Source organism: Phasianus colchicus, chromosome 21 (genome assembly GCF_987193195.1).
Source record: "Phasianus colchicus chromosome 21, bPhaCol1.hap1.1, whole genome shotgun sequence".
Classification (NCBI taxonomy): Eukaryota; Metazoa; Chordata; class Aves; order Galliformes; family Phasianidae; genus Phasianus; species Phasianus colchicus.
The window spans coordinates 7,174,498-7,191,482 of record NC_143456.1 but is presented as its reverse complement, the minus strand read 5'-3'; the positions used below and the strand labels follow the sequence as shown (position 1 = coordinate 7,191,482).

At 39.0% G+C, this 16,985-nt stretch overlaps 1 protein-coding gene across 7 annotated transcripts in view; it reads right to left on the bottom strand.

Moving 5' to 3' along the window:
- Window positions 1–16,985, bottom strand: part of SPECC1 (sperm antigen with calponin homology and coiled-coil domains 1) — an 83,208-nt gene that overhangs the window by 21,314 nt on the left and 44,909 nt on the right. For 5 of the 7 annotated variants that reach the window (XM_031591610.2, XM_031591611.2, XM_031591612.2 and 2 more), the window contains 7 exons: window positions 14,568–16,135; window positions 12,495–12,702; window positions 11,798–11,871; window positions 11,063–11,241; window positions 2,759–2,904; window positions 2,450–2,550; window positions 2,016–2,097 (listed from right to left, as the gene is read on the bottom strand). In XM_031591610.2, coding sequence (XP_031447470.2) covers window positions 2,016–2,097; window positions 2,450–2,550; window positions 2,759–2,904; window positions 11,063–11,241; window positions 11,798–11,871; window positions 12,495–12,702; window positions 14,568–16,135 — 2,358 coding nt within the window. The remainder of the gene's footprint in view (window positions 1–2,015; window positions 2,098–2,449; window positions 2,551–2,758; window positions 2,905–11,062; window positions 11,242–11,797; window positions 11,872–12,494; window positions 12,703–14,567; window positions 16,136–16,985) is intronic. The other 2 variants (XM_090122401.1, XM_090122403.1) reach the window with 1 other exon arrangement.

Sequence of the window (16,985 nt, the reverse complement as noted above, 5' to 3'; positions counted from 1 at the left end):
AATGCTGAGCCAACTATTCAGGATGCATTCAAGCATAGTGCAAGAAAGAAAAGGATGGCTCCCAGACAGGAATAAAAGCTATTGGAAGCACATAGCTACAAAGAAAAGAAGGGGAAGATGAGGGCATATAAGGAGCAATTTGGAAAAAGAAAAGGGATAATAATCATATGAAAAATATGCAACATGATTATGGAAAAAAAATCACATCCTGTTAGCATGATCAGTTTGCATGAATTAAAACAAACTCTGTGGTTACTGGCTTAAATTATACAGTAGTGCCTGAAGTGGTGCAGGCAATGCTATCCAGCTCTGTACTTTGCGTCTCACTTGCATGAATAATACACTTCCTCTGACTTGCTTTGTGCTGCTAGAAACTCCAGGACAGAATCAGTCAACTCCTGATTCTAACTGAAAAGATCATACTCGTAGATCATCTCTCTCCTGCAAAGTAATCTACTCTCCTCTTCAACCACATCACATTTGGGTCAGATTAAGGACATCACAGGACACTGCTGTAATATTAGTCAGATAGAATCAGCCAGAAGATTATTATCATGGAGACTACTTCAACTCTAAATTTCCTTGGGGATATTTTTTAATTCAGTCTTGTTTGCATAGGACTTGGATCAACAGCCTTCTAGGGTTATTTAGATTGGAACCAGAGCTATTACAACTTCATAGTGAGAAAGCATTTGCAATGAATTACTGGGGCTAAATCAAATCCAGGTACAAAGAGAAATGATAGACATAGGAACTCATTAGGTAAGCGACCATAAATTTTAACACACAATAGTTAATAAAATATGAAATGTTGATTTCAACAGATTTCCATAGAACAATTGTTTATAGGTAATAACAGCAATTATCCACATCCTGAACTAGGATATGTATTATTAAGGACTCGAAATACATCACAGTTGACAGATTGCTTCACTGTGGAATAAATCAATAGAGATTTTAAGAGTTTTATGTTCTGTGTAGGATCAGAGCATATTTTCATGCAAGGGATTTTCTGGATATCAATTGATAAATACAAGTAAACTATCTGTTCCACTAATAACCTCTGCTTGATTATCATTTACTCATACAGAAGCTGGTAGCACAGACAAGATGTTATTTATGTTGCCATCCTTATAAGCTGTTTTGCTGTTCAGATCCAGTATCTCTTCATTTTTGAATGGAGGAAAGGGCATTTTACCAAATTATCTGAAGAGTTTAAAAATGAAAGCGGGTTCCAATTTCTCCCCGTGTTAGCAAACTTACTGCAGAAAATTCAGTCTACCACTGAAGAAGTTGACTGATCCTTTTTTCTCTCCCTATAGTTTCAGTTTGACTACACAAATATAATTTTTCATCTGTCCTTACAGATTCGGTCGTCTATTGATACCAACTTCGATTCCAGTGCAATAATTAAATTCAAGACTAGATAAGCAAAATAAAGGGCCCCAGAGAAAAGTGGAAACAAACACTAGTAGAAAAGAATGTTAAATGACAAGAGAACAGAAGTGCGAAATGAAAACAAATGCATCTCTTGAGAATTCTCAAAACAAACTCTTTCAAGCCCCAAAATGACTGCTCCTAAAACAGTCCCATCTGTATCTGTAATGTTTGATGTATTTCAAATGAAGCTCAATTCAAAAATAATCAGGCCCCCAAAAGACAGTGTTCTGGACTTGTTCCAAACACACATATACTGAACAAAATTCAACCCTCTCCAGTTCCACAGCATGGATTAGAGAGGTGCCACGGATACGTCGGAATAAAGACGGCAAGTTTGTGTTGGCAAACCCTAGTGCATCAGTTGTTTTTTTTTTTCTTTTCCTAAGGCTACAATCAAGATGGGAATGGGAACATGACAAAATCAATAAGCTCCTTAAAACAGAGTCTAAAGACATATTTTCATGTTTTCTTTGACCATACGTGAAGAGGAAAAGTGGCCCAGAAGGACTAACAGTTAATGACAATGCTGGCAAAGAATATTTGTATACAATATTTGTACCTTTACTGCAATTTACCTGCAAGTGGAAGGTCTGAAAGATCTGTGTGCTTGACAACACCTTTGCTGGCTGGCTTTGTGTTATTATAAACAGAATGTCTCTGTGAAACAAAAAAATGTATAAGAAAATTAAAAAATACTAGCCATCATGCTCATGCTGATGCTCATTCTCTCTACCAATAACTAAAACTTAATTTCTAGATAATTGTGATTAAAGTTCAGAATTGTATTCCAAGGAGTTCACATCCGTCCACTGAGACCTCTAAACTGAAGTCAAAGGCAAACTTTGATCCTATTTGTTAGTACTAAAGCATTTGATGTTTCACAGCAAATAAACAGATGAGTTTCCCTTTCCCCTTGTCAGCTTACATATGTTGGCACACTGAAGCTGTGTCATTCAAACATGGCATCTATCCATTCAAATACTCCAGTGATTGAAAGAGTACCTCGTACCTGCATGGGGGAAACAGCAGCTGCAGGGGCTGTCCTCACTGGAATTCCACTTAGAGGGCTTCTAGGGACCTTTTGAACTGTGATGTTTTGTCCAGTGCTACCTTTAAAGAAAAAGCATGGAAACAATTGTTTCAAAACCAGCCATCTTCCTCTCAGCAGAACAGGGAACCAATGACACAGAGACATTCCACAGATAGTACTTCTGAACCAAGCACTGACAGAAAATTTCCATAAGCAGCAACACAAAATGACAAAAAATACATATTTATCACTCAAAAAGAAAAAAAAAATACTAAGTATACAGCATACCTGAACATCCTAAGTCAAATGATTTTATCAGCGACTTCACAGTGGCTGCAGATTCTGATGGTGTGGGAGATGCCCTGCTAATGCAAACTCCTTGCCAACGGTTGGCTGTATCTGCCTCTATAGATTCTACCTCTTCAGCTGTCAGCCTGCAAAGCAGAAACCAGAACAAAGTCAGTGGCAACAGGAAACACAGACAGAAAGTGCAGGTCTTCATATGTAGGGCAAATCTAACGATGCACATCTTATATTGTAATACCCAAATATAAACCCACTGTTATAATGCTCACGCTCATTTTTTGAAGTGTTTGGAGAGTGGAGTGGAGAGTTTTGGAGTGTTGGACAGCATCTGTCATCGTATAGAGCCTAACAAACATGAAATCACTGTGTATTAACAATTCTTTCTGTTGTTAGCTGTATCATCCCCATTTCTCATCTTCTCACAAGAGAGAGAGTTATCATGGAAAAAGAGTTTTATGAAATTCAGGTCACCACAGAGCATCACCTGAAGACTGGCATTCAATACAACACTGGGGCCAATGGGCTAATGTGGTACTTGGTATATAAGAAGGAAAATATCTAAGCAGAAAGATGTTATGTTCTATGTTTTCAATTGATGCAATGTCTGCTGGCATCATTATTATCACTTAAAATCTCATAACTGGAAAAAAATAATTAGCAGGACAGGGTTCAGAAAAGAACCACAAAAGTTAAACCAGAAACATGCTTTATAATGAAAAACACTGAAATTCAACTCTTACAATTTATCAACAAAAACATCTGCTAAACCAGTAAACCCTCAATCGCCACCTCTAAGCAAATATATAGGGAAAAAAACTTAAAAGTGCTTCATCCTAACAGACAGAGGAATACCAAAATTCAGCGGTAATGAAGATAGACATACTCAAAATAGAAGTAAGGCCCCTGTTTTAACAGTAAAGATCATTCAGTTATTCCATTGATAGGAAATTTTAAAGTCAGGAGTGGCGAACTTGAAAGAAATTAATACAGAAAAGTCCACATTGCATAAAAACTGCAAACATAATTGTAAGTATAACTGATGGTTCTAGTCATGCATTTTATGGATCTGGATGAAGTGGCTTAGCACTGACATTGTACTTACCTACAGTGCTCAGGCAGACTTCGAGTGTAATTACCTAGCTTTAGTTTAGGAAAGCTGTAATTAGACAACAAAGCCTAGTGACATAAAAAAGAGAGTCTTTATTACGTGGTTTTCCCTATCTCCTAGCAGCTAAAGAAATGCACACTGATCTACAGAAGCTGAGGCATCATCATTCCCCTACTGTGCAGTAAGGTGGGCACCAAGGGCTACATGAACAGAAAAACAGAAAAGATTTCACAGGGCGCCTGGAAGACTCCAACAGGCAAGTACCCATGAGACTGAACAACTTCTGTTAGTTAAAAATAGAACTTGGAGTCTTCTTATTTCCCTTTTGGCATCACAGCCTACAAAATGCAAAGGGCTAAAGGGTGTCAATGAATAAGAGAATAAGAGTGACTAATGCTTCTATTTTTGGCAGAGCTTAAGGAGGTGCTGTCTTTAAGTAGGCATTTCTTTGCTAATTCATTCAAGCTCCTTGTGTGCCAGAAGGGACCGCAGAGGCAGATGGCTAGAGAAAAAGCCATTTCAGTTCCATTCTCCATTTAATCCAATAAGGAGGAAAAGCAAACTGGATAAGATCCACAGAGCTCTGAGGGAGCCAGTGTTTTACTGGCTAATTTTAACCTCAATCCTTCACTTTTTCTTTCACGGCTTTTTAAGATATAAATAACAAATCATCAGGTGATAGCATCTGCACTTCATTGTAAGAAAACACAAAGAGAATAGATTTCTGCCTCAGGAGACTAAGTCAACCAGTGCAATCCATTTTGTTTTCAAGAATTAAAAAGGGCACTATGTAAGAGTTCTGTCTGGTTTACCAGGTAAGAACAACAAAGTACAAGGTTTGTGGACAGCCACCATTTCAGCAGAAAAGTGGAAGCTGGACCCAGATTTTATTTAGTCAGAAAGAAACCATACTACATGGGAGCACAAAACACTGGAAAGGACTGATGGCTGCCAGTATTAATGACAAGTCTCAGCCAGACTGGAATCATTGAGCAGGATTTAAGTCTGAGAAAAGCTCACACTGCACAGACTAGTCTAGCCAAGAAGACTAAGTCCTGCTACTAAGAGGATGGAGTTAAGCAAAATGTCAGCATCTGCTATATGCTTACCTTGAAACAAGAATAAATGGTTTGCACAGCTAAAAGCTGCAAGTGCAGCTGGCTTAAGTGAAGCACATACAGCATGAAGCAGAGCACTTTAGCCACAAGAAATTGAAACATGCAGAGTTCTTTTCACAAAACCACTGCTTAGTTTCATTCACTGAAGAGAGAAACAGATGTCATGAGCTTTTCTCTAAAGACGAGTTACTCTGCTTGTTTTCTGGGTTTGGAATATGTGGACAATAGCCAGCAAGGTACAAGTCTTTCTGTGCTTAATATATAGATTTTTTGCAAGAGCAGCCATCAAGCTTTTGAAGGCTTCTGAACTGCTCTGATTATCTCTTCATTACAAGTGGCCCAGGACAGCAGAACCATGTTTTCAGAAATAATTACTCTGTAATCTAGTCTTCATTACATTACATTGTTGTGAATCCTCCTGAACTCCAAGTGACACAAAGACGACACACAGCTGCTGATGCACAGAACAGAAGAGAAGCCAAGAGTAGGCAGCAGACAATTCCAAACACAAACATTTATTTGGCACTTCAATATATATAATTTCTTAAACATAAAAACCAACATTTAACAGCTGCCAGCACAGTAAAGAAAGGCAACACAAGTGTGCATATATGCATACACTCCAGTAGAATGGCACATAGGTGAAGGCTGTCCCAGAATCCTGCAGAATTCTCTAGCTCAGCCTCCTCTGAGATCAGGCCCCTGCTAGGTCTTCACATCCAGGAGAAAAGGAAGGAATCCCATAGCCAAAATATGTAATCCCAGTCCTGTAACAAATCCTGATGATATCCTGGTAGAGACTGTGACTTTTCAGTTTCTCATCAGCATCCAAGTAAAGCTCTCTTCAGGTGTCTCCAGTAGCAAAACAAGTTCTCCCTGATTATACACTTCACCTGAGTAAAGGGCATGAGAAAAACTCCTTCTGAGAGGATGATGATTAGAGCTTGACATATCCGTTGCCTTTCCTTTTGGATCTCTTCACCTGCAATTCTCATAGCAAGGACAAATCTCTCCCCTGTGGGACACAGCCTGTGAAAATCGGATAAGGACATCGTGCTCCTTGAGCATCATCCTGCTTCCTTGCACACACTGAGTCAGACATGCCACCAAGTGGTGAGTGCAACACAATATTAAAAAACTGAAACCAACAAAACAGCTGATACCAATTAAAAAGCATAATATTTCTATTTAATTTTCCTGTTGGATTTCAGTAATTAATTTCCATGAGCAACTCACCCCAGGTGCAAAGGTGGGAATCACTAGAGTTTGTGTGCATTTTTACATACAGATCTGTATGCACGTGTATTTAGACACAAAGATTTATGAATAGAATATTATATGAAGAACAAATGTGTATGCTTATTAAATTTTACAAATTAGACATACACACAGTTTTATTTTTGTTTAAGCTTAAAATAGAGCATTTGAACTTCTGTTCAAATGCAAATAGCCCCATCACTCCAAACGGGGCATCAGTTATTTCAGTCTCCCAAATCTCTGTGATTACTTCTAGTAGGTTTTAAATTAATTCAGAACTTTTTCCTGCCGCATGGAGTCTTCTGAAGAGAGAAGCATTTTGAAACAAAGAAATCAGCTCTTGCCCATGGGGAGAAGGTGGACCTGAGCACATTCACACTTGGTGATACACTCGACTTTTGCAGGCAATAAAAAACTGGGGGTGCTTTTCTCCAATTGAAACTTCCCTTTTTCAGCTGCAAGTTGAAGGCATGTCCTGAAGTGTCTCACAGGCCTGGCTATGCATCCATCCAGGGCTGTGTTAGCTGGTAGAGATCAGGCACCTAGGAGATACAGACAACAATGGGAGAAGTTAAAAGAAGTAGTACAATGCCCATTCCGAGGTACAGCTCTCTGTATTATACAGTTAATCATCCCATCATCACTAAATAAAGGGGAAAGAATGATATACGGGTGCAAGACCAGTCTTACAGGAGTGCCTTAACACTCCACTAACTCTGCTTTGGGACACAATGAGCAACCATCAATAATGTAAATCTGCATTGCTCAGATAGGAAAGAATAAAGTACTTAGAGCCAAGGAACAAGTTTCAAAGGACAAGGGTGGTTGCATACCTGGCTTTCTTTGCCTATATTCAGTTAGGGCTATTCATTCAAAATGGGTATGTGAACCTGCTCAAGTAATTAGAAATGCACTACCCTCAATCCAAGTTTAGTCAGGGTCCTTCCACTGAAGGGCCCAAGGCAATCTCAGTTGGTACCAAAAACTCTAAAGAGCTAATCAACTAATCAGTTGATTAGAGCAAACAATACTTCAAGAACCCTGCTCTAAAATCCTACTGTGCTTTCTTAAAGTGAGAGCAGAATGAACTATCAAACCTCTAAAAGACAGAACAGCTGCAAAACACAGGCACAAATGAGCAGCACATCAGCACATAAAGACTGACATAAGGGTTTAATACACATAGAGTACAAGCTTATTTCCAGGAGAAAAAGCATGTAACACTGCCATGCTGCAGCATTTGAGACTTTAGGAGGAAGAACAGAAGCAAATTAGTGGGATACATCACAAGCTTCATTTCAGGCCTTCTTTTGAGGACTTGGTTAGATTTTATTATTATTATTATTATTATAGGAAGTGGCTCATTTAATTCCAGCTATAATTTCTCTGTCTTCTGAACACTGCTCCCAGCCCAACTATTTTCCCACCATGCTCTTGATTTAAGGTACTTAATATTATAGTTCCAACATAATTTTGTGAAGAAAAGGGAGGGAAAGAGTCAAAGGCACACCTATAAACTTTCTCTGTTGCTAAACACTGTATTGCTAGAAAGGCTCCAAAATGCATATGCACGAAGCCATAAAGGGCCACTCAAAATTTGGATGCACTCAGCAGCCAATGTGTTTGTTGTGTTACAAACCCAATATAGTACTTTATCTCCAGTTAAATATTTGATCCTAAAATAGCTACAAAATGTAAGTTTATTTCGAAGGTGAGTTTTTTGAAAAGATGAGACTTGCTACAGGATGACAGAATAATTTAGGCTGAAAGGGACCTTTTCCAACTGCCTGTTCAAAGCAGAATCAGCTATGAGGTCAGACCAGGTTACCCAGGGCCTTATCCAGTCTGGTCTTGAAAACCTCCAAGGATGGAGACTGTTATCTCAATGTCTACCATGTCTGAGAAAAGTTACACAACAGTGGATGGTAAACTTCTGCATATAACTGCAGAGAAATAGCATTAATTACAATGTAAAGTATCATAAGTCTGTTTGAAATGTGATAATCAATTTGTAGGTTTTAATCAGTAATTTGGGACAAGTGAACATCTCTCTTCTTTGTTCCACTTGTTCGATGGTGGACCAACCTCCCCCCAGCATTCTTAGTCATAGAATTAGACATTTAATCTGTGTTAAAGTCGCCTTTGGGAGGCTCTTACCTTCGTTCAGATGAACTCTGATGACCTCATCAGGATTTTTTCTGCAAGTTCTTTGGCTGTTCCTGAACCAAAAGTGACTTTTTGTCTGATTAGAAGAATGTAATGGTGAAATCAGTGTTGGAGGCAGGAATTCAGGCAGCCACAGACAAACATTAAAATGGCAGGATGTTGTAGGAGAAAACTGGCTTCAAGATCAATTTATGAGTGGAGTCTACTGACCCTCAAGAGATGGATGAGGTTTTGCCAAAAAACCTTTGAGCAGCAACAACTAGGTACATTTACAATTGGAGTTCAAAAATCAGACAGGAAACTTTCTCAGACATTCAGCTGAGTGCACAGCTGCTCAGAATTAACAAATAGGAGGGACACTTTACATAATGTGTTAAGGTGTTGTGCTACAAACTGTTTTCACCAGTGCTGAGCATGCATTTAAAATCACCACGGGCACCAGAATCTACTGCTGATTCTGAGTAATAGCATTTGTGAAATGATCACTAACAGAAATGAGGAGAATGTCCCAGATCTTTCCACATAAAAGAAGTTGAGGTGCTAGGTAACACAGCAACCTCAGGAATCCAAAAACAACCGTGTAGGGAAGTGTAGGACTTGCTCTTGGCAACGTCAAGGCTTTGTTTTATAGGTCAGTTTTATAATTTCACTGCTTTTCTGCTGATCAATGAGTTGAGTAATGACTTATATAGACTTCATTAATTTCTCTATACCACTCAGTACTGAAACTTTGCCTGAGTACTCTCTGCATGGACACTGATATCCACAGTCAAGTTTGTTAAACCTAAATTAACAGATGCAAAATCTCAACACCTGCCTGTGAAAGAGAAAATACATTATCCACCGCAGACAGCATGTCTGGCTCCAAGACCAAAGTAATACTCAAAGCAAGCTATACAGACAACCAAGGCAATGCAAAAGACAGACATATCTTTCTGTACGTATGAGAAAAAGCGAGACAAATGCCAAAACTGACTCAAATACAAGTCTGAATGCCTTCTTCTGAAGCTACGTATGTATACATTTCCATGGTCTAATTTCAAAATTAGTATTTTCAGCTCAGGCTTCTTATGCCAAAGAACCAACAATGCAGGCAAGTTCCCTATACATGTAAGATAAAAAGCCCAGTTTGCAAATTAGCAGGTCATCTTCTATTCAGTTTGAATACTAAATACATCTTCATATGGATTAATGTCTGAAAATTGATATTTTATGTACAGATGAACATTGCCCTATTCCACATGAGAAATTTGATTAAGAATAAATTAAGAATAAAAACAGAGCTTAGAATTTAAGTACTGTCTGGTAATCACTCTGTCTTAATGCACTGCACCTAATAGTTTTTCTTTATTGGACACACCAATAACAAAATTGGAAGTTAAACACATTTTCTTCTCCTGACAAAAATGGATTTCTGTTCTATCCATCAATTCTGAACCATATACCTCACAAAAGTCTTCCCATCTTTGTACACCTATCTACTGTACAGCTGCTGTGGAAGCTCCTGAATGGAAAATAGTGAATAAATGCAACCAGTGTTAATCTGGACTGTTATTCTACCTGAAAGAAAGGAGAGTGTTTTCTGTGTTCCTGTGGCTATTCTAATAATGGTCTTGAACCTGGCAGCAGAGAGATTAACTGGAAAAATGTAGAGGAGCAGAGCTCATTTAGCATATTGATGGTAAGCAGCATCACTGTGTGTGTTGTTTTTCATCATTTCCCTTGTACAAATTTTCATTCCTGTAGCTCTAATTCTGCTTGTGCCGATGCAATAAAAAAGAAGTACAGCATTGCCTCCTTTATAAATTTTAGTTGCCCCTCATAACATACATTTTGTTTTCCATCCTATATTATTTAGTACTTCAATTGTAGTATGACTTCTGGAATAAAATGTCATAAATAAAGCATCCTGCATGGCATAAAAGCCACACTGTAAGGCAGTTATGCTGATTCCAATTTCAATTGTAAAGTCACTTGATCTTACCATGCTTCCATGGAACCTCACCATGCTGGGTATTTCTCTAAATAGCTCATATTTACTGCTCCCTGCCCAACCACAGACTACAGACACTGATTTTCAAGAGGGTCTGCTGCACAACAAAAATCACTTCTAGGATGTTAAACCAGGCCACAGTCCAGCTCATTTAACCACACAACAGATTTTGACTTAAGGACAGGAGGTGAAGAATCCTAGTACTTGCATTATTCATTTAATCAGCATGTATCAGACTTGCAGAACAAAGAGTTCAGCTAATCCTCACTTCAGAAGTTCTCTTCTGGATGTCCCATATGTAGCCAGACAAGCTTTTCACAGATGGTTTAATGCAGATGTGCAGAGTTACGAAGGCAATAAAACAGTGGAATACAGTAGAGAGAATAAAGTTAAGAAAGGATATTGGCAATTGTTATTACTTCATATTTGCTTATTACAACCTTCAAGGCCTAGGTGACAGAACTAGATTATCAAAAAAGAGAAAAGAACAGAACATCTTAGAATAAAAGACAACAAAATCTATCAGAAGAGTTAAAAACAGACAACATACACATCCAAGCCAATGAATAGTTATTGACAAAGCACTGTTTGCATGCATGTTAGCAGTCACAGAGATCAGATCTTGGCCTTTGTAAGTAACCGACCTGTTGTTGCCCTTCACTTCATCAAGCTCCTTCTGCAGCCTGGCACTCTTCTCCTCTTCCTCCTGAAGCTTTCTCTTTACCACACGGAGCTCCTGCTGGGCTTCACACTTGATATCATTGGCTACAACCACTGCAGTCTGTAGATCAGCTTGAAAACGCTTCCATTCTTCTGTATCCTCCTAGAAAGAATAATTACAACCACAAACTGCTGTAAAAATGCCACTTAAGCACTTAATTATTGACCTCTCTTTCAGTGATCAAAAGAGAACAGGATTTCAGCACAATTTCAAGATGTTGAGGTCAAACTTAATACTAGTGTCTTTACAGTTTTGACTAGATTGCCAAAGAAGTTGACAACTGACCCTAAGCTCCACATTCCAATTCAAAAAGTAGAATCAAAGTCCTTCCTATAGCTGTTGATCATTCAGAATTGTGATACTACTACAAGGATTGTTGCTGAAAAGAGCTCACTGCTGCTGATGGTTCAGGAAGCAGGAACATGCTCCAAACTACTTTGGACAAGTAGTAGAAGTTAGAAGTTCACTGGTAGAAAAATTAGAAGTAATTTGCAAAGATTATAGTTTACCTCACTGGCAAAGAATCAGCTATAAACAAGGAACAGAGAATGAGAGGAAGATGAACTTTCTATAAATGCTCTAAAAATTGCAATGCCTAAATGAAATCCAGTATTACAATAAAAGTTCAGCCTAGCTTTTCGTGGCATCTGAGCCTTACCTTCATTTGCTTAGTCAGAGTCTTCAGCTGCTTCTCTATATCTTGTTTTTGCTCTTCCAGCTTCATAGTTTTACCTAGAAACAGTTTAAAAAAAAGAAAAGCCTATTTGATTTTGCCTCTGATTTTGCGTCACTAACAGAGATTAAATGGAAATTAAGATACTCTGTGAGTGGATCAGGAATAGAATCAACAACAGATTTTTTATTCAAATATCTCCAAAGCAGTTCATTATTTTGTGATACTAAAGCAGGCTTTTAAATTAACAGAACTGCAAGTGCAGGATCACTTGTCAGTATGCACAGTCAGGAAATAGTTTAATACTGGTAAGTGAAATGAGCAACTCATTCCACCAGGTGGCAGCTCCTCTCCCACACAACAGCAGCAAACTCGACTTCCCAGTTCCTACCAGCAGTTTTATCCGAAGGCTCCTCAAAAGGCCAGTAACTGCAGGTTCTGGAACGGGTGATACATCTGTCGCTAAACAGTAAGTTTGGAAAATGTCTGTAATATTATTTCCATAGCGCTAACTGTTAAAACAGTGACTTGCACACAAACAGAAAGGATTGGTTGAAATACAAATAATTCTGAAGTGAGGCTCTTGTCACACATCAGGACATGCTGCCTCCTCCTCCTGGTTCTGGCCACATCTGAGCCTCCAGAATAAGTTCACTTAAACCCTTTTTTCAGCTCCACCTACTTTCTAAGTCACTGATGATCTGGTTGTTGTGAAGTTTGATAGCACGATGTTGTTCCACCTGGTCCTCCAACTCGAAAATTGTCTCCTTTAGGTTCTTTATATCTGCTTCATTCTCTGATGTTTTTTCCTGCAGCTTCTGGCTGGTTCTGCTCAGTTGCTCAGCCTGCCGCTCACACACCTCCTTCAGCTGACCACACTCATTCTCAGCCTAGAAATAAGGAAAGAAAACTGCTTGACTGTCCTTATTTCTTAAGGATATAACTTGTTAGATATTTTACGATGTCATGAACTTAAGAATTGAACCTGCTTTGTGGAAACTGAGTTTCAACACTAACGAGACAGTTTCAAGAAACATACACAAGCTATGAATGTCAGTGTTCCTCCCCAGACATAAAGATAACAAAAGAAGATACTAGGAAGGAAATGAAGTTTTCTATTGGGTAACTGTTATTCCAAACCACTCTCTGCAGGTAATGAACGGAAGAATGGTATTTCTGGAAAGCTCCAAATCTAATCATGTATTATATTATGAGAATGATAGAGCAGCCTTAGGGATGAGAGTAATCAGTTTGTCCATATTAACAATTCTGCTGCTTTTACCACACACATTTCTGATGGATTGTGAAACACATGTGGGAAGGCTAGCTACTACAGATAAGTATATTTTCTGGATATAGGACAGCTGGAATTACTGAAGGGGGAATATGCTGTACTTCAGTTTGTTGGCTCAGGCCCACAGATCAATGCTTCCAGGGTTGGGGGAGACCTCTGAGTATGAACAACCTATGCAAAAGCAAGATGTAGGCTGCCAACTCAGCAAGCAGCATTGGCACAGGCTGACTGAAGGGCAGCCTTACAGAAGCCTGTGGTCTTGCTTGGGTGTGACAAATAACCATTGATTCAAAACAGCTTAATTCAAGGGAAGAGTAAAAAGGAGGAAATCTGTGGTTTCAAAACCAAGCAATAAAAGTTCAGAGCAGAGTCTGAGAACTCAGCAGTTTCTCATTTATTCTTCACACACTCCAGCACTAGCAAGCACTCAGAAACACTAGGGAACTTCCTCTGCAACCCTGTTTGCTGTGGTCACCTATTTAAGCTGAAAGGACACCTGGATTTTCTAAAACACACAAACCATTGAGGTGCTTTTTGGCAATGCTGTCTTCCTCTGCAGCTAGCCAACTCTACAGTTCTTCCCATGACCTCTTCCCCATACAGGAAAGGCTGCACACATTGCTTATCACTCGTTCTGCAGTGATGGGACATTAATCACTGGCTGGCACTATATTAATGCTTGTTCTGTGACACCCTGCATTGCAACTCTCTTTGGAACACCCAGGATCAGACAGAAAATAGAACCAACGATTGACTTAAGCTTGCTTGGAGCAAAACTACAAGCCACCAAATGACAGAGAAATCTGTTCCAAAATATATTTATTTTTTGCCATTACTTTACCTATCTCCAAACAGAGTACTTTTCAGTATTGTAACAATACCTTAAGTTTTACCAAAATAATCTCATCTGGAGCTTGACTGTACATTGTCACTGTAAGTATCAACTTTGAGTATTAACTCATGCTCCTGTGTTTTTGTGCTCAGTGACATCTATAATTCACTACTTATTAGCTGGTCCTTTATCATTTATCGGAAATTTAATATTTGCTGATAATTACTTAGGTCCTTCTCTCTACCCAGACTACAAAGTAACTTTCACTAATATTTGTTGACATAATGTCAAAGTACATTTTTATTAACCTGTTCTTTTGCTTCAATTTGGTAAGTATATTTCTGTTCACCTAAAATTCTGCAATATTCTGCAGAAGATACTATACATGAAATAAATTTTGAACTTGTAAGCCCAGTTTTGCTAACAGTTATTCCTGGAAAAACACGCACATAGCAAAAGAAATAGAAAATACTGTAATCATCCCAGCTTCCATTCAACAGTAATGAATGCAATTGAAATAATTAGTACTGAAATCAGCTGATCAATAGCAATTCACAGACCAACAATTGCTTATTTATGGAAAAAGACAGATAAACAACTGTTACATTGTACAGCTGCTACTGCCTTACCTTAGATAGGAGACCCTGAACATGCTTCAGTTCACTGTTTGCCTTCAGCAGCTCTTGCTTAAGTTCAGTGCAAGATGCTTCCAGCTGATCCTTTTCTGCATGGGCTACTTTCAGCAGCTCTTGCACCTCAGAGTTGTCAGTAGTGCATCCCATGGCATTGATTTCTGCAGCCTTTTGTTTCTCACTCTCCAGCTGCGTTTTTAGAGATCCATTCTCAATTTTTAGACCTTCCAACGCAATTTTGCAGTCCTCCAGAGTTTTTGTCACTGTGCTGTTGCTCTGCTGTTCCACTTCTAGAAGTTTAAGCAGTTTTTCATTTTCATCTCTCAGGCCTTTAATTACTTGCTGGGCATCTTGATGCTCCCTTTCCAAGCTTCGTAGGCTGCTGGTTAATTGTTGCTGAATGTTGAGCAATTTCTCTCTTTCAAATTGTGCTTTTTCAAGAACTTCTGCACACTTCTGTTCCAGTTCAAGGACTTTTCCCTCCTGAGCTCTGCTTTCTTCACTCTTGGATCGCTCTTGGAGGAGAGTCATTAGCTTTTCATTTTCTTGACCCAGCTGTTCTGCTCTATCTCTATGTTGGCGAAAAGAAGTCTCCAGGAGAGCTTTCTCTTCCACCAGCTTCTCATTTTCTGCTGTCAGTTCCTGCACCATTTGTTGCTGATCAGACAGCTCCTGCAGAGTGGCTTGTAATTCTTCTGCTGTGCTATGGTGATTCTCCTCCATTTTTTGTATTTTCTCCGTAAGAGATGCAACAGAAAGGTCACTAATATTGTTTGGAGAACTTCCTGTAGTGGAACATTTGGAGCCTTTGAAGTGGTTGCTGTTGGAGGATGCTGGCCTGGAAGGTATATCTGCTATATGTTCAAAATCAGACGCATCAGGTGACAAGGAAGCTTTAGTTACATCGCTGCTGGAAGAGGCGGAATTGCGCAGCGTGCCCCCATTCACTCGCTGCCTGTGCTCAACTGTTTCACCTCTCAGTACATTTTTTGATGGACTTCCAAAGCTGGATTCTTGTGTAGTTGGGGTAGGGAGGCTGCTGTCACCGCCACTGCTTGTTGTTGTGTCTGACAGAGGAGAGTTCTCTAGATAAAGCAATTTCTCTTTCAAAACACGATTTTCTTCCCCCAGGCTAGCAAGCTCTTTTTGAAAAGTCCTGTTCTTTTCCTGAAGGGTCCGTATCAGTGGATCTATGTCAACAGGTGACAAGGTTTCTACATTTTGGTCTGAAGCACCCATCCCTTCAGGATTAAGTGACCCTTTCTCTTTGCATTTCTTCAGTTCACAACGGAGTTTGGTTATTTCAGAATCTTTTGTCTTTGCTTCTGCCAGGAGTTCTTTAACCTGAGATTCCAAAACAGCCTTGTCACCAGTTTCACTCTCTTGCTTGGACTTGCTAGTGGGGCGCACATGTTTGGTAGGAGTCGGTGTACCAGAAGAGGTGGGGCTGGGCTGAGTTTTCCTCGTATTGGCTTGGCCACGCAGTACAGCTCTCTCCCTTGATACAGAGGATGATATTTCTCGGGGGGCTGGAATCCCTGTGCGCTTTGCAGTTGAAACTGTTCCTTGAAAACAAAAAGATGAGGCAAATTGAGTTCATGAAAACAAATCACACGACGACAACACTACAGCAGTCTTGGAAAAAAACACCTGAATGTTTGAATAGGTTTAGTCATGATGAGTGTGGATTCATGTTTCACGAAGGCTTGTACTGTTTTGCATTTCCTCCCCTGCTACCTCCTGCAAAGGGAACACAATCTGCTGAAGTTCTTCCCAATGTAATAATATAGCATGCAGATGCTGTGATACACAAACTGCAACCCTCCCAATACCAGGATGCTAATTATTTGAAAATGAAAACATTCTTTATGACACACCTTGTGAAAAGACAAGTTTAATCTATTAATTTCTGGCAGAAGTTTCAATAACGTAGGAAAAAACATGATCCTTGATTATAAAATACATTATTTTCTAGTCACACAACTATGTTATCACACATTAAATTAATGTATCTGCATTACACTCAATTTATGCAGGACAGAATCATGAGAAAACCTGGAAACCCTTATTCTGACTGTACTTGCAGTGATATGAAGTCTCAAATAGAAAACTGTCTCCAACAGTGGTAGTGCAGCAGTTTCTCAGAGCTGAACAAAAGACTTTTCATGTTATAAATTCCATTCTCCATTATCATGGAAGAACAAGAAGAGGTTAGAAAATTGATGCTTTTCCTTTTTAATGTTATTTAGTATCATTACGTTAAACCTAGTAACAAAGCATTATGTGATTACAAGGGAAAAGTTCTGAGCAACTGATATTCTAGAAGACTTGAATAATGAATATGGTATCACAGGTACTGAATAAACAATAACAGCCATTCTAACCTTGAAAGTATTAACTAACTGATTAAAGAAA